The 21,648-nt window shown below is 37.0% G+C and overlaps 1 protein-coding gene across 1 annotated transcript in view; it reads right to left on the reverse strand.

Annotated features, from left to right (window-relative positions):
• RPGR (retinitis pigmentosa GTPase regulator) overlaps window positions 1–21,648 on the reverse strand; it is a 93,555-nt gene that overhangs the window by 28,330 nt on the left and 43,577 nt on the right. Inside the window, exons 9-12 of the mRNA XM_036744550.1 lie at window positions 17,901–18,025; window positions 16,284–16,466; window positions 12,632–12,803; window positions 2,511–2,614 (exon numbers count right to left, since the gene is read on the reverse strand). Coding sequence (XP_036600445.1) covers window positions 2,511–2,614; window positions 12,632–12,803; window positions 16,284–16,466; window positions 17,901–18,025 — 584 coding nt within the window. The remainder of the gene's footprint in view (window positions 1–2,510; window positions 2,615–12,631; window positions 12,804–16,283; window positions 16,467–17,900; window positions 18,026–21,648) is intronic.

The following is a 21,648-nucleotide window of genomic DNA, read 5'->3' on the forward strand; positions in this document are numbered from 1 at the left end:
ATTTGGTTTTTAGTCTTTCTCTTGTGTTTCCGTTACTTGTCTGTTTTTCCTTCACCTTTGGGTGCCCCCAAACCTAGGTGTCTTCTGCCTTCTCAAACTGGGGAGTGCAAGAACCCAGCTAGTATCCTCTTCCCAGGGCAAAGGCAGAGCGCGATACCCTAGCCAGGTTTCCTAGCCCATTTTCTCTTAGATAGGAAAATCCTTTCCCTTCTGGCCAGCTCCATCCTGCCCGGTGTGCTTCACTCCACACTTGCTCTGATCTTCTATTCTTAGGGAAGATACTCCAGTCACTCTCTTTTTCCTTTAGACAGTTAAGCAGAATCAGTGTCCACCACTTCTTGTGGACCGAGGGGATTTCTAACTGAATTAATGATCTGGAGGGATCTGATAGAAATCCCCACATCTGGACCCTGAAGCTTCTAAGACTGCTTTTAAGTTATTCCTTGAGCAATTATTATTTACCTATCTCTTGAAGCTAGATACCTTGAGTATGGCAGTGATGTACATTTTCACTTTGTAATAAAATTATAATCTTTATCTTATTTTCAGGGTGGGAGTTCCACTACTACCTTAACTAATCTAATAAAAGAAAGCTCCATATACCTCAACTGAATCAATCAATCAATCCAGTGAACTAAGGATTAAGGAATTTTCCTACAACTTCCATGTGTAACGTGTAAAAAAGTCTTTAATCAATTTGAAAGGATCATAGGGATTCTGCTGTTGGATTAAGCCAGCCGATGCCACACAACGAAGATGTTATTTCTGAACAGAAGTATCAGATATACTTCTTTGTATAAAAACAAGCCAGTCAAGTTGACCAGTCAATGGTGGATGAAGTACTTCAACTTCAAGAGTTGGAGCTGAAGATTCCACAGTTGGAGCCAGGTTTCTGAGCAAGAAGTGCTCTTAGAGGAAGGAGAGAGAGCCAGTCTCTGTTCTCTCAAGTGACCACAGCAGAAGCAGTGTAATATGCTGAAGATACATTGATATGGAAAGGCAGACACCTGAAGAAGTTAGCTTCCATCCCTTAAACCAAAGAAGAATGCCAACTATCAACTCAAAGGACATCTAAGCCTAAGGCACGAGAAGCTCTGGGTTACCCTTCTGCCATCCGGGTATCCCATACGTGTGGCCTAACCACCATTCTACTCTAAAATTGGAGCTACTCTTTCTGTGGATCTCTGTATATTTGTGAGAGAGTCTGGTGGCCAATTATTAATTAGAAGTGCAGAGATGGGATCAAATGAGTGAAAGCATTAGAAGGCCAGCCCTTCAGTTAGAACTTAGAACGCTGAGAGTAGTAGCTGCCCCTGACCTATGAACGTGCATGCAGGCTGACGGAGTAGTAGAAGGGGTAGAACTACACTATTCTATTTTGTCTACAGTAAAGACAATGCCAAGGGATATCATTCAGTTCTCACAATCAAATAATTTCCTAATTAAGTTGATCAAAAGTAGCAGTTTTAATCTTTATCTTATAAATGAGGCCAGGAATTAAAATTATTTATGTGACTCCATTTCTTGCTAATCATACATATTTTTCCAACTTTAAGGGACTCAGGATTGATAGAAAAGAAAGGACCATAATAAGGACGCCTCATTTCTCAGTCCAGGAGATTATACTTCTTGTCACACAGTTTACAATTTAATAACACTGTTCATGGGAGAGGACATATGGTGTTGAGGCTCGGCAAATAGTCCTGGAGTCAGGAAGTCCTGGCTGTGAAGTCCTGCCTCTGACACATACTCTGGGCAAGTCACTCCAGCCCTCAGTACTCCAGGTAACTCTCTCTCAGACGTAAGTTCTGGAATAGTTGCTTATCTACTTTGAAAGAAGAACTTTCCTCCCCTTCCTATATCAACGAAATCACAGGATCATTCCCAAAATTCCCTAGGACAATAGGCAGAGCCTTTGAACTGCTCCCAAATCCAATGCTCTCATTTTACAGGTGAAAATGAGGCTCAGAAACTGTTGACATTCTTCTTTGTTGAAGGACATAAATGAAAATTAACTCAATACTAACAAACAATTTTGAGCTTCTGAACCCAATTCTGGATTCACAAGAACACCACTATATCCTCCAGGGCATGCTGATGTTCACAATGGCTAGGATTTATTTATCACTTTAAGGTTTGCAAAGCATTGTACATATTATCTCATTTGAGTTTCACAACAATCCTGTAAATGATCAGTTAACAGCAATACTATTATTAGCCCCATTTTACAGATAAGGAAACTGAAGATGGGAGAGGCTAAATGTCTTGCCCATGATCACATATTAATGTCTGAGACAGGATTCAAATTCAAATTTTCCTGAATTCGAGCCCTGCACTCTCTCTGCTCTACCACCTACGTTTATCAATAAAGACAATCAACTTCTAATCAGACAGAACAAAAAACATCTAGAAAAGTTAGAAGCATAGTAAGTTCTCAATAAATGCTAGTTGAAATTAAACTGAATTTCATGTGCACCTCAATGCTTATTATGCCCAAATAGAATTATTACCATATTTAGAACATCAGTAGTGTCTCCAAGACTTGTCTGATCGTCTTCAGGTTCTGACTCTTCTGCTGAAGAACTAATTTTTTCTTTCTCTTCAACTGGTTCATCTTGAAAATAAAATAAAATGATTGAAAGTGAAATTTGCAAAATATAAAAGAAAACATGCATCTTTAATTGGATTTATTTTTCCGAATGTGTTAGACTTTTTTTTAACGGAACTTTATTTCAAAGGAGCTTTACGACAGATGCTAAAGAAATTGAACATAAGCCACTCAAAGATAAATTTTTTTCAAGTCTATTTTCAATTTAACTAGACACACATTTATTAAGTGTTCACTATGCATAAGTGCTATAGATATAAAAATGAAAAACAAAACAGTTCCTGAACTTTGAGTATAATCGGCAACAGCATGAGACTTGGAGTCAGGAAGACCTGAACTTGAATCTTTACCTGCATGCTTACTGGTGACCCTGGGCAAATATTACCTTCTCTTAGTCTCTGTCCCTTTAGCACAAATTGAGGATAATAGTATTTATTATTATGTATGTACCTCACAGAGTTGTTGTGGAGTACATATTTTGTAAGTCTTACGGAACTACATAAATGACAGTAATTATTACTGTATCTATATAGTTTTTTTTAAAAGATTGCCCAAAAATATCCAGTTAAGAAAGGTCATTCCAAGGGCATTTAAAGATAAAAATGGAAGAAAAACAAGAAAAATTTTAAAAATCTTTAAAAAGATTTATAACAAGTTGTTTTTCTGATCAAGAACCATCACATACTGATTCTAATGGCACATTCCCTGATGCCCTTGTGAAGAGGCTAGAAATAGAATGAAAGAGAATAGAGGCAAGAAAAACAACCAGATTACACCTAGTATACAGACATGATTGGTGCAGGAAATGACACAGTTTTAAGATTTCTAAAGGGGCACATTACAAGGCTTAAAGGAGGGGAAGATATTAAACATGTAAAAAAATCTCCAACCTTATTAATACAAGAAAAGTCATAGAGAACATAAGTAACTACCAATCTGTATGTCTGTTTTACTGCCCATACAATCTTTTACACACAAATGAAGGACATCTTCTATGAGCGCATTAATAGGAATATGCAGTTTTTTGCAAGCGATATATTTTAAGTGCAAGTATATGAGACTTTACTATTTTGTAACTGACTGAAAAATATAGAGGACAGAACATTCTCCTGGGTTTATTGTTTGTCTGATTATGAAAAAGCATTTGATTCAATAGAGCCCAATGCTGTCTTAAAGACTCTCTTCCAATAAAGTTTCTCTCATTCATGCATCAAAATCATTCAAGATCTTTTGAAAGATATTGATAGCCAAAATAACTCTGCATGATGACTCTCTGATCATAGCCATGAAGAAAGGCATAAAATAGGGAGACCATATGCTTGCAAAAGATTTCAGTACTGTGATGGAGGAGATCCAGTGCAGAGTCCAAGTTCAAGAGGGATTCTCTACAGTGAGATATTTCATACGCTCTTGTCAGTGGATGGCATTATATTTGTGTCAAGCTCCAGAATACTGCAGAGCCTCTTGAAAGAAATTTGTAACTACTTGAAAGAGTTTGGTTTGACCATCCACACAGGAAAGAACAAATGGATAAAGACTGTCTATTGCCTAGATTATGACACAAAAATGAATGGCACATACATCTGGCACAGAGGATACAAATGCACAATGAGTTCGACCCAGAATAAATCAAGAGAGTGGGCTAGAATGACTTAAAGAAATTACAAAGTTATTTTTATGACTCCATACTTCTCTAAGAAAAAAGTCTTATCTTCCACACCAATATTCTGCCAACAATGCTATATGACACTAAGGTATGGAATACCACCAGCCCCAAAAAACTGAAAGACTATCATACAAAAGGAGATGGAGAGGCACATGGTGGAGTGGCCAGGTTGCAAAATATAACAAAAGATGCAATGAAAAACAGGAGCAAAAAGTGTCATTAAAAATGTGTGGTAGGAAGAGAAGAGGCTGGGGGTAAGGGATAACAGGTAAAGGTACCCTTGAATTGTAGGATGAAGAAAGCTTCCGGCTAGTTCAATGAACTTATGGGAAGGCACGTATGAGGGTCACAAGGGATGGTCAAGAATAAATGAATTATGATCTACAGCGTTGGAGGGGATCATCCAAATTGATTACATCAGAGATCTGAGTGAGTATAATGGAGTAAATAAGACATATACACAATTACTATAACACAAACGCACACACAGGAGAGAAGTCAAAGCAGCAAGAAAGATTTGAGGATAGAGGGGAAGTTTCATCGAAAAGGCACCGTCTGAGATGGGCTCTGAAGAAAAGGAAGAACTTCAAAAAAGAAAAATGTAAGGAGAACGGAGACCAGGTATGGGTGAAACAAGGATCCCAGTTTTACCAGAACATATGTTGTCAAAGAAAGATTATGATTTGGGCTAAAGGGAAGAACACTGAGAAGAACTTTAAATGTCAGAATGAGTTCACATCTTATTTGGTAGGCAATCAAAGTCACTGAAAGTTTTTGAATGGGGAGTTATTACAGAGGTAGAATGGATACGACTCGGCAGATGACTGAAAGTAGAGGGTAGCCAGAAAGGTAGAATTTGAGGGTTTGCGCCTAACTGGGAATACGGCAGCAACGTCAGTAGATAAAGGGAATGCAGAAGGGGCAAATTTGCAGGGAAAGATGAGTCTAGTTTGGGATGATAAAACAATGACAAAGTAGATCCGCTCATTACAGCAATTTGAATGAGGGCCCTTCTTTGTGAGGTCCAGTTTTAAAATGAAAAGACTTGATTAGTTTCTCCTACCTACTTTACTTGCTACATGAAATGGCAAAAGCCTATCCAAAAAGGTGATTATGTGTTAACTGAGTAGCAGAGCTAGAAAACTCATGTACAAGATTTACAGGTCCAAATGATATTTATTAAAAGATATTCTATATAGACAACCAAAGCATCAGAAGGGCTACAAATGGGTTATGAGTATTGCCATCCTCCAAAAATGAATGCAAAATTAGAATGGTAGCATGGCAGCCCCAAAGGGGGCTGGCTTCCTAGCTTTTTCTATTTTGTATAGGCGCTCCCTCCCTTTTTTGAGGGGGTGGGGTTGGGGTAGGGGTGGGAGAGATTCCCAGGATAATGACTGGTGATATCTGCTATCTTACCCTTCCAGATTTATACTTCAGGATCTTGGCATGCTGTAATTGGTTGAGGAAGATGAGAAGCAAAGGATTAGAATATTTCTTCCCTACCTCCAGCCACCACTTTAATCTACTTGAAGTCTACAAAGAAAGTGGCTGTAGAGCATCATCTTACTTATGATCCCAGGATCCCTACAGGCCTATTTGGGCAAGTGAGCACTTACTTATGAAGTTTTAATTAGGGAAACTGAGACTTTCTAAATTAGTCTTAGGAGTGAAAACAAACTGAAATGAGAAGAACATAAATCTATATATTTGCACAGGATAGTAAACAATTACTAGGGACACCAGCCTTCCTATAGAGAGATGCCTCTTAATTTCCCATTGCCAGAAGGATGGGTGTGGGTGATGCTCTCCAATGAGGATCAAAGACCCCATGAGGAAGGGGCTTCTGACATTTCCCCTTAGGATTCTATACATGAAAGCTAACAAAACATTCTTTAGGGGAGGATGAAAAAAGCTTGTTTATATATATATATATATATATATATATATATATATATATATGTGTGTGTGTGTGTGTGTGTGTAGACTCAATTATTTAAATAGGTATGTATAAATATCAGTTTTCATGCAAGTAATACCAATTCATTTGCATTTCTGAAAGGGAACAGTTGCAGTTAAAGTATTATAAGAAAATATACATCTTTATATATATAAGAAGATCCTATAACAGTGAATCTTTAGGTTTTGTTGGCAAGACACTAACATAGAAATATTCAGCAGGCAGTTAGAAATATGTGGCTGGGTCTCAGGGAAAAGGGCAGATATAGGGAAATATCTTGGGGGTTATCTATATAGTATTTTTAAGACTATCAAGGAAGTAGTGACTGATATGGGAGTGACCAAGATAACTAAAGCAGTTTGTGCAGAAAGAGATCAGAGAGGCAAGAGAAGAGCTGTGGTGGATCTAAATTTAGGGGAAAGCCCTCATGGTCAGAAGAAAGAGGAGGAATTATGGAAGAAAAAGGTGAGATTATTAAAAATAAGGAGCAGAATCAAAAGAGACCAGAAGGAAGAACCTATATAATTGTCATGAAGTCAGAGCAGTTACCTTCAACATACCATTCAAATCTAAAAAGTTCCAAAAGAAAAATCAGACTCCAGGTAATAACTACAGCTGAAGCCACAAGAATCAAAGGCAAAAAATTAGAGAAAAATGGAAGAGGAAAGCAGGCTCTACATGATAGAAAAATTACAGTTCCACTTGAAATCTTCTATTCTACAACATGTGTAGATATGCTCAGTATATTTGATGTTTGTTAAATTCAGAATAAAAAAATTAAAAAAAAAAACAATATTTTCAAAAAGAAGTGCTTTTTCACCACTTCTAACCAAACAAAGAATACAAGCGATACACAAAAGATAGAGTATCTTACATACATATATCATTCACTTAGTTTGGGAGGAAAAGCCAGCACCCTGAACTTCAGAGCAAATACAAACAGAAATTACAAAAAGAGACAATATAAACAGACCAAATCATAATACATAGTTACCAGAGAAGCACCAACATCTGGGTTCTCTTCAAAGCCTGAGGGCTCCAGCAGCTACCCAGAGTCTCCACATCAACACTCTTCTAGTGAGTGAGAACCCCAAACAAAATGTTAACCTTTGATACTTTCAATTACATTAAAGTGAAGAGCTTTTGCAAGAAGAAAATAGAAACAGCTAGGATAAGAAGGGAAACTGTCACCTGAGGAAAAAGTCTTTTTAACAAATATCTCTAATAAGCATCTGAAATCCAAGATATATAGAGGAGATTAACACAATATATACAAGACCGAAAGCCATTTCCAATAGACAAGTAGTCAAAGGACAGGAATGAAGGGTTCTCAAAAGAACTGTAAACTACTGATGATCACATAGAAGATTTTTCCATACATCAAATAGGAGAAATCCAAATCATCACAACTTTGTGGTTTCATCATATCAACAAGGTGATAAAGCTGACTAAAGATTAAAATGTTGGAAGGGCTACAAGAAGAAAGTTTCATTAAGATACTACTGGTGGGTCTGTGACTTGGTTCAACTATTTTGGAAAATAATTTGCAATTATACTTTAAAAAACTGATTAAAATGTGTATACCCTTTGCCTTAGAGATCTCCACTTACAGGCGTATTCCTCAAAAAAAAAAAAACCCATATACATTAAAGCACTTTTGTGCAACAAAGAAGGGGGAAAAAAGAGTCTCCATTGACTAGGGAATTGTTAAATTCATTGTTGTATATAAATGCAATAGAATATTACTTCACCATAAAAAAGACCAATATGAAAAATTCAGAGAAATGTGGGAAAACTCATGTAGACTGTTGATGTGTGAAGCAACTCAAATGCAGAAAACAATAAATATGACTGTGACAATATATGAAAAGAACAAAATCACCAAACTAGATTCTTATTATTATGACCAAGTTTGGTCTGAGAGAAAGCTTGAGAATATCCACTTCTCTCAGAAGTGCAGCACTGTGGATGTGGAATAATGATATGCTGTCAGATGTGGCATTGTTTGAGTTTCGATTACCTTTTTAAAAAAATCTTTGTTACAAGGTAAGGGTGGGTAGGTGGGGTCTGTCGAGAGAGAAGCAAAAAGCGTGTATACAGCATCAAATACGACAGAAGCAGAGGATGAGGACTGAAAAAAGGCTATGAGGACATCGCCAGGGATCTCGGAAAGCAGCTTCACCCCACAGATTTCATCCGTTACCAAATTCTGTAATTTTCATCTTCACAACATCTTTTATATACGATTCTTTCACTCCACTGAGTGCCTCTGAGAGGCAAAGCTGAGGAAGGAGAACGTTTCAATCTTTGGCAATAGACATGATATTTACTCAGGAGAGTAGATGAAGTCACTAAGAACACATAAAGGGAAGAGAAGAGAATCTAGGACAAAGCCTCAGGAACATCCAAAGTCAGGGGATGTGCTACGGAAGATGAGTCAACAAAAGAGACCAAGCAGGAATGGTTAAACAAGAGGGGAACAAGGAGAAAATATTATGAAAAGTCTAAAAAGAAGGAATATCCAGGAGGAGAGGGTAGGGAAGAGCACCAAATGCTGCAGGGAGTTTGGACTGAGAAAAGACTATTTTATGAGGTGATTAAGAGAACACTGGTAACTTTAGAGACAACAGTTTCAGCTGACTGATGAGTCTGAAAATCAGATTTCAAAGAGCTAAGGAGTGTGAGGAAATGAAGTAAAAGCCAGCTTTGAAAACTTTTCAAAGAATTTTGCTAAGGATGGGAGGAGCAATATAAGTTGACAGTATGAGAAGAGAGTCGTCTAGAGAAGGATTTTTAAGGATGGAGGAGACTTGGCCCTGTTTGAAGGACATGGGGAAGGAACCAGCTGATATGGAAAAAGTTGAAGATGGAGGGTGGGGCATGACTGAGGATGCAATATGGTGGATAAGACAGAGGAGATGGAATATCAAGTGTGCACGTAGAGGGCTTAGGCCAGAAGGGATATCTCTGTCAAAAACAGGGAGAAAGGAGAAAAGAGTAGGAAATTATGTCAAAGCGTTTTCAGATGAACAGAATGGGAGAAGAAGCTATTTAATTTTTTCAGTCAATTCACAGGCAAGGTCTTTAGATGATGCAAAGGGGCCTGGAGATTGATGGGAGATAAAACAGCACTTCCAGGGTACAAGTAGCTCAATTTGGTGGGAATATGAGTACATGTAGGAAAATTATGCCAAATACAGACAGTTCTCACTTTACATAAATTCACATCACACAAATTCAATTTTACATAAAGAATTCTGAAAGAAATTCACATTCCAAAAAACTTTACAAAAATTTCTTACATAAAGCAGATGCTATACAATAAGACATTGTAAGATTCAGAAATCATAAATGGTGGTGGGAAGCAGAAAAGCATCTCTAGGTCATTTCCCACATGACTGCAGACAGTGAATGTTACTGTGCTTCTCCCTATGTTTAACAGTGATCCTTATATTTTCACCTGCAAATGTGGTCAAGGGGAAGAGTGAATCATCTTGTAAGCATAAGCCAATAGACTTGAAAACGAAAATAATTAGAAAACATGAAGGAAGACAACAATTGTCATTGATAGCACATGAACTTAGTCTTGCCATTTTGAATGTAAACACTGTAGTAAAAGATGGTGCCTGGATAAAGGAGCACACAAAAGGCAACATTTGCATGAAGTCAACTTATCTGTCAAAACAAAGAGAAGGTACTAGTCTAGAGATGGATCAACTATTAATTTTGTGGATAGAAGAATAAGCTCAGACTATTCCTTTAAGCTTGAAGACAATTCAAGCCAAGGCTGGAAGCCTCTTTGAAGATTTAAAGGTAAAGTATCTGGAACGAACACAGGTATTTATAGCAAGCACTAGCTGGTTTGCATGATTTGCAAATGATGTAGGATTGCATAATGTGCAAGTGTCAGGAGAGGCTGCTAGGATAGATATTAAAGCAGCAAAGAAGTTCCCAGAGTTCCTGTAAAAAATAATAACGGTTCCTACTTGCCAGAGCAAATCTTTAATGCAGACGAAACCAGCTTGCTTTGTCAAAGAATGCCATTTTGAATCTACATCTTGGTGGAGGTAAAAACTATGTCAGAGCATTAAGCTTTGAAAAACAGTTACTCTTCTGCTTGAAAGGAATGCATCCGGCACTTGCAAATTAAAATCGGTTCTTGGGCACAACTGAGAATATTCCAGAGCACAGAAAGGAATTCACAAGGCAACACTACTTGTGCATTATTTCACTAACCCTAAGGCACAGATAACCCTTATGTCTCAGAACAACGGTTTATGTACAGCTACACTGCTAAAATTGTAAAATTTTGTAATAATAGGCATTCCCTTCAAGATTCTACTTATTTCAATAACGCCCCAAGTCATCTTTCCCATCTGGATGATTTTAATGAAAATATAAAAGTGGTCTACATTCCTCCTAACACTACCACATTATTACAACCTATGGATCAGGGAGTGATAGGGAATTTCAAGGTGTATTATTTACACACTCTATTTGCCCAGGAAATTGCAGCTTTGGATGCAGATAAGGATTTGACATTAAGAGATTTCTGAAAGACCTATAATATTTTACCATGCAATTCCAAATATTGCTAAGGCATGGGAAGATGTAACAGCAACATACATGAAGAGAGTTTGGGAAAAAAAGTGTGCCCATGGTTGAGCTGCTAGCTGCAAATATTGCAGAAAAAGAAAGGGGAAGCTTTGGAACCCACGGGTGAACAAAAAAGGTTCACAATGAAACAATGGGTAGATGCATTTCATCATTTGAGTGAATTTTTTTCTCGTATTGTAAAGATGGATCCAAATACTTCCAGATTTTTAAAAGTTTGAAGAATATTTGGGGATGATATTGCTTGCCATCTCATCAGATATACCAGGAATAAAAGAGAGCCACTGTCCAAACATTTTTTGATAGCTTTAGAAAAAAGTTGCACAGTCAATGACCAGTGATAAAGACCAGATGCAGTGGATGGGGAAGGGGCAACATAACTACTATGCTAATTTTACTGTATAATACTAAGCCTATTTTATCATTAACTTTATCTTTCATTTCACAATTTTGTTTATTTCATGGTACAGCAATATGTCTGCATTTCAGTAATGTAAATTTCAGTTTATGACCTGTAAAGGGTATTATTTTGTGTATGCCCTTTGTTATAAAGATTAAGTGAAGTAGGTGGGTAAGAGCAAATTCACATTATGTAAAAACTGCTTAGTATAAAGGTCTGAGGAATGGTTTGCTTACATAAAGCAAGAATTGTCTGTGGAAGAATTTGTATCTTATCACAGAAACAACTGGGAACCACTGGAACTTCTTGAACATGGGGGTAATACGGTCAGATTTGTGTTTTAAAATTATCAAAGAAGCAATAAAGTTACAGAGAACCTCATATGTTCCAATATCTATACAGAATTGAAGACAGGAGAGACAGAGTAAACACCTTCCTTGAAAGCCATAAGCTTCTTTTACTCTTTATTATATTTATAATATAAATAAATACTGAGAAGTATACTAAGGGTTGGCCTTAGAATGAACCCAGGAAGACTAGTTTAAGTCCGATCCTTAACGTTTAATAGCCCTTTGATCATGGGTAAATCCCTAGGTCCCCAGGCAAATCTCTAAAATGAAAAGCTAGAGTAGCTGTCAATGTGCATCAATGGAAGGAGTTTTTACACTGGGAATTCCCTGCCATAAAGTTACACGGTTTGCCTACCAGAACCTGCTGTTTCCCACTATACCTTTTACTCAAGCCAGATGTTCCCAATTATACATTATTAGGTAGCTAGGAGGTACGTATAGGTGCTACATAAATGTTAATCATCATCATCATTATCATCATTATTCTCCAACTGAAGGATAAACCACTTGCGGTCTGATTTATACTTCAATGAGCCTATATTAGAAGCTCCAACCTTCAGACGGCAAGAAGGCTCAGTGACAAGATCTCAGAGCTGATGCCCTACATCTGCTGCACCATTTCCTCGCTGGGTTCCTGGTTCTCACCCCAGATGGTCTCTGGACTAGTCTTCTTGCCTGCTCTAACCATCAATAGCTGTCTGGTCCATCAAGTGTCTTCTTGACTCTCCCACTGCTGGTTCCTTACCTAATATCCAGGCCCCAGTGTGAGATATGCATGCATAGACTTTTACAAGTCTACAAATTAAATTATTTACAGTAGGTCTATGGTAATTAAGGATGGAGGATAACATCTTAAGACCATACATCCAAGGTAACTGGTACTATTGTGGCTCCTGGTGGCTCTTCTGGTTGTTGAGTCTATGATGGGTTAGGAAATGAACAATTCAATCATTTAGCAAATCAAAACATAATGTGAAGAGTTTTAAGGGAAAACAACAATTTTTTTATGAGAAGGCATAACACTAAATATTACCTTCTTCAGCTAATTGTAGGGTGTCATTTTCATTACTTGTATTTGCATCGGGACAACTGTTTCCTGGGAACTTGAGAGAGACTGTACTGGAGGCATGCACTGGTGGTTTAAAAGGAACTTCCAGTGGGGGGAGAGTTCTTATCATTCGACCATGCTGTTCTGGTGAATTTTCCTTTGAAATAAAAATGAAAATGAGACTGTTAATGAGACTGATCAGGCACTGACTTATTTAATATTAATTTATTGTATTTGCTAAACATATGTAAGAAAAAAGCTGTCACTATTCCATAATGTTCACATTTCAACGGTCCCTGAGAATGTAAAAAATTTCTTGAGCTGTTCTTTTCAATCTTAATAGATTTAAATTTCAAAATGGGAGACTTTGATAAGTGGCCAAATGTAGGTTTTTACTTCTGCAAAAAAGTTATTTCCAATTTTCCACACTACTTTTTTTTTCTTGGGAGGAAAACCAAATATCACCTTTACCAAAGAGCATTTAGAGCATCATTCCTCTCTAGGCTGCACTCCACACATTCTCTACCATATCCTTTAATTATTCTACCCCCACCCAAACACTTTTCAGCTCCTTTCTATGTGTTATCTTCCCCCATCTTAAAATGTTTAGGGTTAGGGTTGCTTTTTTTTCTGATGTGTTTGTATTCTCAGGGCTTAGCACAGTGCCTAGCACATAAGAATAGTTTACTGACTTAAGAACTTCCTTCCAATCAGGGAACTAAAATGGGGCCAAAAGAATCTTTTGCAGTTCTTACTGTTTGTTCCCTCTAAGATAATCTCCAATTTGCCCTGGATGTATTTCTATATACATGAATGTTGTCTTCCCCATTAGAATGTGAGCTCCCTCTGAAAAAGGCCTTATCTCTAAAATATACAGGGAACTGAATCAAATTTGTAAGAACACAAGCCATTCCCCAACTGATCAATGGTCAAAGAATATGAACAGGTAGTTTTCAGAGTAAGAAATGAAATATATCTATAGTTATATGAAAAAATGCTCTAAATCTCTATTGATTAGAGAAGTGCAAATCAAAACAACTCTTAGTTACCACATCTCTCCTGTCAGATTGGCTAACATATCAAAGCAAGAAAAGGATAAATGCTAGAGAAGATGTGGGAAACTTGGAACACTACTGCATTGTTGGTGGAGTTGTGAACTAATCCAACCATTCTGGAGAGCAATTTGGAACTATGCCCAAAGGCCTATAAAAAATGTGCTTACTCTTTGAACCAGCAATACCACTTCTAGGGCTATATCCCAAAGAGATCATACAAAGGGGAAGGGGACCCGTATGTACAAAAATATTTACAGCAGCTCTTTTTGTGGTGGCAAAGAATTGGAAATCAAGGGGATGCCCATCAATTGGGGAATGGCTGAACAAGTTGTGGTATATGAATGTAATGGAATACTACTGTGCTATAACAAATGGGGATGATATGGACTTCACAATAACCTGAGAAACTTATATGAGCTCATGCTGAAAGGAGCAGAACCAGGAGAACATTGCACACAATCACAGACACACTGCTTCTGTGATGACTAACTTTGACAGACTTGGCTTCTGCCCAACAATGCAAGGTTCTAAGAACAGCTCCAAAGGACTCATGATGGAAAAGGCTGTCCACATCCAGAGAAAGAATTATGGAGTCTGAATGTAGAGTGAAGCAGACTATTTGCTCTCTCTTTTATTTTATTTTATTTGATTTGATTCTTGGTTTTGTTTCATCTTTCTCATAGTTCATTTCATTGGTTACAATTCTTCTTTACAACTTGATTATTTGGAAAATAAGTTTAATGTAAAGGTATATGTAGAACCTGTATCAGATCACATGCCATCTGGGGGGAGGGGAAGGGAAGGGGAAAATTTGGAACTCAAAAACTTGTGGAACTGAGTGTTGTAAATTTAAAAAAAATTAATTAACTTTTAAAAAAAGAATTAAGAACTGAAAAGATGACTGAAGGGTTGGATGGCAAAACCTTTGAGAAAAGATTAAAGGAAGTAAAAGTTAAAAGAGAAGAGAGTTAAGGAGGGGCAGACTGGAAAGGGAAGAAGAAGAGAGGGAGGTGAAGAAAGTAAAGAGAGGGGGTTAGGACTAGAGAGGAAAAGAATAGAGAGAAGAGGAAATGTTTGGGTAATACATTCTTTTCATGAATTTAGGTTGTCAGCCTAAAGATTATGTTGCCTAGCTATCCTTTTCTATCCAGAAAACAAAAGGAAATGAGCCTAAAGCTGGGATGCAAATTAGATCTAAGGAAAACTAACTGATAATATTCTAATACCCCAATGGCTTTATGAGCTTTCCCAACCCCTCTTAATTCCAGTGCCTCCCCTCTGTTAATTATTTCCCATTTATCCTGTATGTAGCTTGTTTGTATATATTAGTTTACATATTGTCTCCCCCATTAGATTATAAGCACTTGAGACTTTTGCCTTTTTTTATATCCCCAGTGTTTAGCACCTTGCTTGGCACATAGCAAGTGCTTAATAAATGTTTCTTGATTGATTGATCTCAAAAAAAAAATGTGAGCTCCTTGAAGGGTGGGCCTGTTTTTACCATTCTTTGAATCCTAAGCACTTACTTAGCAGAAAGCCTGGCACATAGCAGGCATTTAAAAAATGCCTTCTGACATGACTAGAGGATCATTAGTGTTGTGACTTAGGTGAGCAATTTAAGAGATCCCCCTAACTCACAAAAAATTCCATAGTTCTTTTGTTGTTTATAATTTGAGTTAATATCATAAGAGGCAGTGCGGTATAGTAGATAGGGAACTGGCCTCAAGTCAGGAACACCTGTGTTCCAGTCCTGGGTGACTGGATCCTGGCTTTGTAATGTTGGACTAGTCACTGAATCTTTCAGGGCCTCAGACAACTCTGGAAATGTACAAGTTGCAGAGTCAGAGCTGACTTGTTCTGGAAAGGGAAAGGAAGGGAAAGGGACAAACATTCTTAGAGTGAGGCACTGTACTTAAGCACTTTATGTGGAGTATTTCATTGGATCCTTACAACTACCCTGAGAGACAGGTGAAGCTATTGGTCTCATTTTACAGTTGAGAAAACTGAGGCAGAGTGAAATGACTGGCCCAGGATCACATGGCTAGTAAATGTCTATGAGATTAGAACTCAGATCTTCCTGACTCCAAGTCCAGCACTCTGTCCACTGTGCTATCTAGCTGCCTGCATTGGCAAAGTAAGCTTTCTTCTCCCAAAATGTACATCACATAAAATATTATGTTGCTTATGAAACATAACCAAAAGAAATCACATGAAAAGTATGATTAAAAGTAAGAGAACCACAAAATTTATAGTCCTATGTTGAATATTATTTCTGAAAGTGATTGCTTGGCTCTCAGGGTAACAAGCTGGCTTTCATAAATATACTTTTTACATCATAATTATGTCACTAGTAAAAGTTTCCCCAAAGATCATTGAGAATATGCTGCCTTTTCTATCTCACAAGCAAACTAAATATTTAAGATTTTAAAAACTAATTTTGACAACATAAATAACAAACATTCTAAGCTAACAAGTTTAAATTGAGAGCTCTGACAGTATTTTAATGATCTTTTAAAAGTATTTTTCGTAAGTTTTCTTTACATTACTAAGTAGCCAGTAGAAACAGAAGGCACAATAGCTACCCTTTCTCTTCTCCGTGACCTTGCAGATAATGTTCTCTGCAAGGTATTTCCTGAAGGCGGATCATCACCAAGAGAAGAAACTACAGTCAAGCCACTATCGTTTACTTTTTCTTCCGTAATTTCTTCGGATTTGTTGAGCCTTGGGGTAGCAAAAACTAACATGTGGCATCCACCACAAGCAACCTGGAGCAAAAATACAGATTAAATTAACTTATGCCATCTTCAAATGGAAATGAATTTTAAAGTAGCTTTCAGTTAAAATGTCACTTAATGAGAGTCTCTCTTGTCAAAAAATACTTTAATCACTGTAATTTAAAGCAGAGGACAGCACTAACCCCATTATTTTATTTTGACTAGTATAAATATAGCATGGAAAACAAAAATGGCAAACTACTTGGCAAATACTACTTAAGAAATAAGGAAAAAAAAGTAATTTTAAAATAGTTTCAGTAATTTCAACTAAGAAAATATGGAAAACTAATTTCTTAAATACTGGCAGAAGACAAATCGAGGGAAAAAATGACAGGAAGAAATAACCATCTCTTGGCAATTAGGTTTCGTCCTTAGCAAAAATTTCATATTAAGACCTTATTCTTTGGACTGATTACTACTGGGGGGTGTGTGTGTGTGTGTGTGTGTGTGCACGCGCGAGCGCGCACGTGTGTGAGAGAGAGAGAGAGAGAGAGAAGGAGAGAGAATGTTCCTGGCAACACAGATTTTTTAGAAGTTTTAAGTGCTCTGCACCAGAGATGTCAAACAGCTTCCCTCCCACCCACCCCCAACTCAAAGCTAACTCAACGTGTGGTCCACAGGTAACCTCATGTATGGATTAGTGGCCCTGTTTCTATTTGGTCTAAATAGGTGAACACAGTGTTTTGGAGTGCCACTGAGTCTATTAAAATAGTAAGACTACATAAGACACTACATAAGTGTAGTGCGTAAAGGTCTCTAAAGACCCAGGCTTGAGTCCTAGCTCTTAGGCTTTACTAGCTGTGTAGCCTTGGGCAATCCACTTAACACCTATCATCCTCAGTTTCCTGATCTATAAAATAGAGATAATAATACTTCAACTATCTCATAGGACATTATGAGGGAAGTGATTTGTAAACCTTAAAGTATAAAAGAATCCTTATTATATCATCAGATTATTATTATTATGAACCTCATTAGATAAACAGAAGTTGGAAGAGTGAAAAATACCTGCTATAATTTTTCCTATAAGATACTTCCAAAACAATAAATTTTCCCAGCACCATGCACAGTGCCTTGTACAGAATAGGTACTTAATAAACACTAGTTGAATGACTATGATGAGGACTTATTTTCAGGAATTACTACCTTATATTATTTAAGAATCTCATTAATATCAGACTTGAAATAAAAGACTGGCATAAAGACAAATAAAGAAGGAAGCAGAAGAAAAGCTATAGAAGGAAATTGGAGGAGATAATTTTTCAGGGCAGAGATGACTGAAAAAAATGGCTTTTAGAAAACCTGAAAATGTAATTAATATAAAAGTTCAAGATTGTTTCATCTTAAAAATGAGATATTTTCCATGAATTTCTAGCAGGCAAAATATAATATGAAAATCCAAACAAGGAAATGTTATATCCTTACCAGACGGACTATAAATTTCAAAAAATTAGAGCACAACGTGGGTACAAATTGATTAGTAAAATTTTCCTGTCCAAGTCCTAATTTTCCATGTCGACCATCTCCAAAAGTATACATATGGCCTGTATCTGAAATATTAACAAGTGTCAGAATATTTTCTCGTATGTAAATGCTGTTTCTAGGACAGCCACACCCACTACAACGTACCAATGAATATTGCAATTATCGTTTTTTGTTCCCCAAATATAGTACTTAATTTACACAAACATGGTTACTAAATATTGATCTTCTATTTAGGAAATAAATGGATGAATAGAAAATTGCATTCAAAAAGTATATAAAAGCAAAGTACAGTTACATTGTATATATTGTATATATTACTTGGACTAGCAGCAATGAGGTACATATAGCACACACTCCATACAGATACTTTATAATTATATCAATATATCTATGAGATTATGTATACACATATAGTATCAGAGATCTAGAGATAGAAAACCTTCTCATTTTGAAGCTGAGGAAACTAAGGGTAAAAACAATAAAGTGTTCTGCCCAAGGTCACAGAGATAACAAGTGGCGGAGCTGAGATTTGAACTCAAATCCTTTCATTCCAAATCTGGTACACTTTCCAGTGTTACCACACCAATACATAATCTACAAAATCTGGTTTCTTTCATTTGTTGATCCTGAACAATATTTTCCAAGATTGTTTTTACTGTTCTCTCCTATGCCTACTCTGCAATCAAATCATCATGTATTAACGTATATGTTGATTTAATATAGAGGGTCTTAGCAAATTCTTCAAAAAATTTTCTTGCATTCTCCTTACACAAATTCATAACTAACATAGTGGTGGTGGTTTGTTTATGCTGATCCTATGCCATGCAGTGCAAGATGCCCAAGTGTACCATGAAATTATATCTCTTGTTGCCTCTGGAAGAATAAAAGCAACTCTGTTAATTACTTTATTTGCTTCTCCAAGAACATGCAAGCCATTCTTACATTTAATTGAGATTTCCTTATATCTTCTGTCAATGATATGATCAATTCCCCTCCTGTAGTATGTCAACTCAATGGTCATTGAAAAAGGAGCACCGAAAGCTAAGTACGCTGATGTTTCTGAACGATCTAAACACTGACACTTAGCTTCACCCACGTCCTTTTCTCACATGTGCTACCATCACTGCTGAAATGAAAAGGGGGTTACAGAGAAACTGTGGAACATGCTTTAAGTTTATTTTTACTTTATGGGTTGTTTTTGCCAAAGAACTCATTACTAAGTTTCCAACCTATGTGTGATGAACTTTTTCGTATTTTTTCTCAAGATTTAAAAAATCTTCCCTTCTTAATTTTAACAGAATATGTTTTTAACTCCTCTAATAATCTGAACTTAACAGTTTACCATGAAAATAATCATAGACTGCTACAGCAAAGAGATAAAACTTTATTTCAAATGTATTAGTTTTATCAACAGCAATCATTCATATGGAAAAGTTACTTTCCAAAAAATGGTAATGTGTTAAAGAAGGTGCATTGTTCTAGCAATAGGAAAAGTTATCAAAGGCTGTGAGCAGGAGATCTAGACACAGAAGCATTAAAAAAAAAGCTTTACTTTAGGGGAAAAGATAGACAAAAGAAGATTAATGAGCAGACAGATAGGCTAGTTTGTATTCAAGGATGAAGGCCTTGAAGTTATGTGTGAGGCTCAAACAATTAATAGTTATTGCACATCTATCACTTTTAAGGAATTAATACATGAGTGAAGTCATTAGATGATTTATGGAGAGTTTGATGTAGTTAAGAAAAATTATTTTGGTTGTAGGAATGTGAGGTAAAGAAATGGGGTTTTGAAGATTTGTATGAACAGATAAGAATACAGTGAGCAGAACCAAGAGAAAAATGACTGAGACAATCAACTTTGAAAAACTTAAAATTCTGATCAATGCAACTGCTTGATCATGATTTCAGGGGACAAATGATGGAGCACTCTAGCCATCCTCTGATAGCAAGATGATGGACTGAGGATGCAGAATTGAGACATTTTTCAGCCATGGCCAATGTGGGAATGTGATTTAAGATTATACATATTTGCTACAAGTGTTTTATTCAATCACCACCCGTTTTCTCCCCAATTTTCCATGATGAAGGGGCAGGAGGGGCAAAATAAATTTTAGCTCATCGAAAAAATAATATAAAGCTTTAACAAGGTAGAGGGGGCAATGAGTTCAGTAATAAAACATCAGGCAAAATGTGAATAAGGGAATGAGGTGAAGAGAAGGGAGTAGAAGACCAGGAAGGACACAAACCAGTATGTCTAATTAGACTGGGAAAAGGCCCCACACAATCTTCTTCTTGGGATTCCTATAGTAACAGCAGCAGCATCGTTATGCTCTGATTTGTTTACTAAGAAAATATTTAAATGACCCTTTGTTGTCTTGTTGCTTGACATGATGTTTGTTTTCCTGGCATGTCTTTCCTCCTTCCTCATTTTCTCCCTCATTTCATTCCTTCATGTTCCCTCCAACCCAACCATTGTGATCTTCTAGATCATGAGACCAACAAGATGAAGGAAAGACATTTTCTCCAATCCCTGTGACCTCTCAAATGTCTCCAAAACAGGAGTCATGTGCAAAGGATAAAGCAATGCTTCCCATCTCCATGGTGTAGGTCAGGACACCAAGAATCCCAACAAGGCAAAGAACCTATGAACTAACCTCAGAGAAAGGCTAATCCCTAGCCTTTGAAAGGCTTTCCTAGCACCCCATCCCTCACTACCCATGTTCTGGCAGGGCTGTACACTAGCTTGCAACTGAAATCAATTCTATCCCCTATCACTCCTATTGCTGTGGAAAACCAAAAGCTTGTTCTGGCTGACAGCCCAGCACAACAGCAATCTGTGCTATATGTAATTGGGACAGGACACCAGAGTATCTATGCCAGGATCTATCAGGCCTGCCTAAAGCAATGGGCCCAGGATCCACCTGGGGTGGCTTCTGTTCCTCCAGAAGTCACCTGAGGAATAGACTGGGGTCAGGGAAATACGAATTGCCTCATGTAGGAAGAACATAAGCCAGCCAATTTTGAGGTCCAGCCCTCAGGGAAGCCACAATCAAGGGGGAAGGAATCAGAAAGAGAAAAGAGGAATATAAGGGGTGGGGGGAGACTGAACCAGCCAAAGAACTCAGGAGGAATAAAACTTAGTAAACAAATCAGAACATAAGCAGATAAACCAAAAGAGAAGATAGTAATAATAGAGGGGATTATGGCCTCCAAATCAGGTAAATTATTCTAGACATATTATAAATCAAATGAAAATGAATCAACACTTAATGAGGTAGAAGAGCCAATGGATTCCCAAGAAAACATAGAATAAGAAGCAGTATGTTTTTGAATGGTTTAAAAGAGAAATGAGATTTGTAAAAGCAGAATTTATGACCCACACAGAAGAAATAATTGGCAAAACAGAAAACCTTGAATCCATCATGGCAAGTCTCAACAAAGAAACAAAACAGAAAAGCAAATACACAGAAATAAAAGAGAATTTGGAAGAAGAGAAGCAAAAATTGACAAGGTTAAAAGAAAGCATGATCTCCATAAAAGCAACACATAATGATTTAGAAGACAGAATACGTAGAGAGATAACTGAAGATTACAGGTCTCCTAGAAGAACACTAGTCAAAAAAATCTCAAGAAACAACAGAAGAAAACTACCAAGAACTTTTCAACATGGAAAACAAAGTGCCAAGAC

The sequence above is a fragment of the Trichosurus vulpecula genome, chromosome 2 (assembly GCF_011100635.1).
Source record: "Trichosurus vulpecula isolate mTriVul1 chromosome 2, mTriVul1.pri, whole genome shotgun sequence".
NCBI classification, from domain to species: Eukaryota; Metazoa; Chordata; class Mammalia; order Diprotodontia; family Phalangeridae; genus Trichosurus; species Trichosurus vulpecula.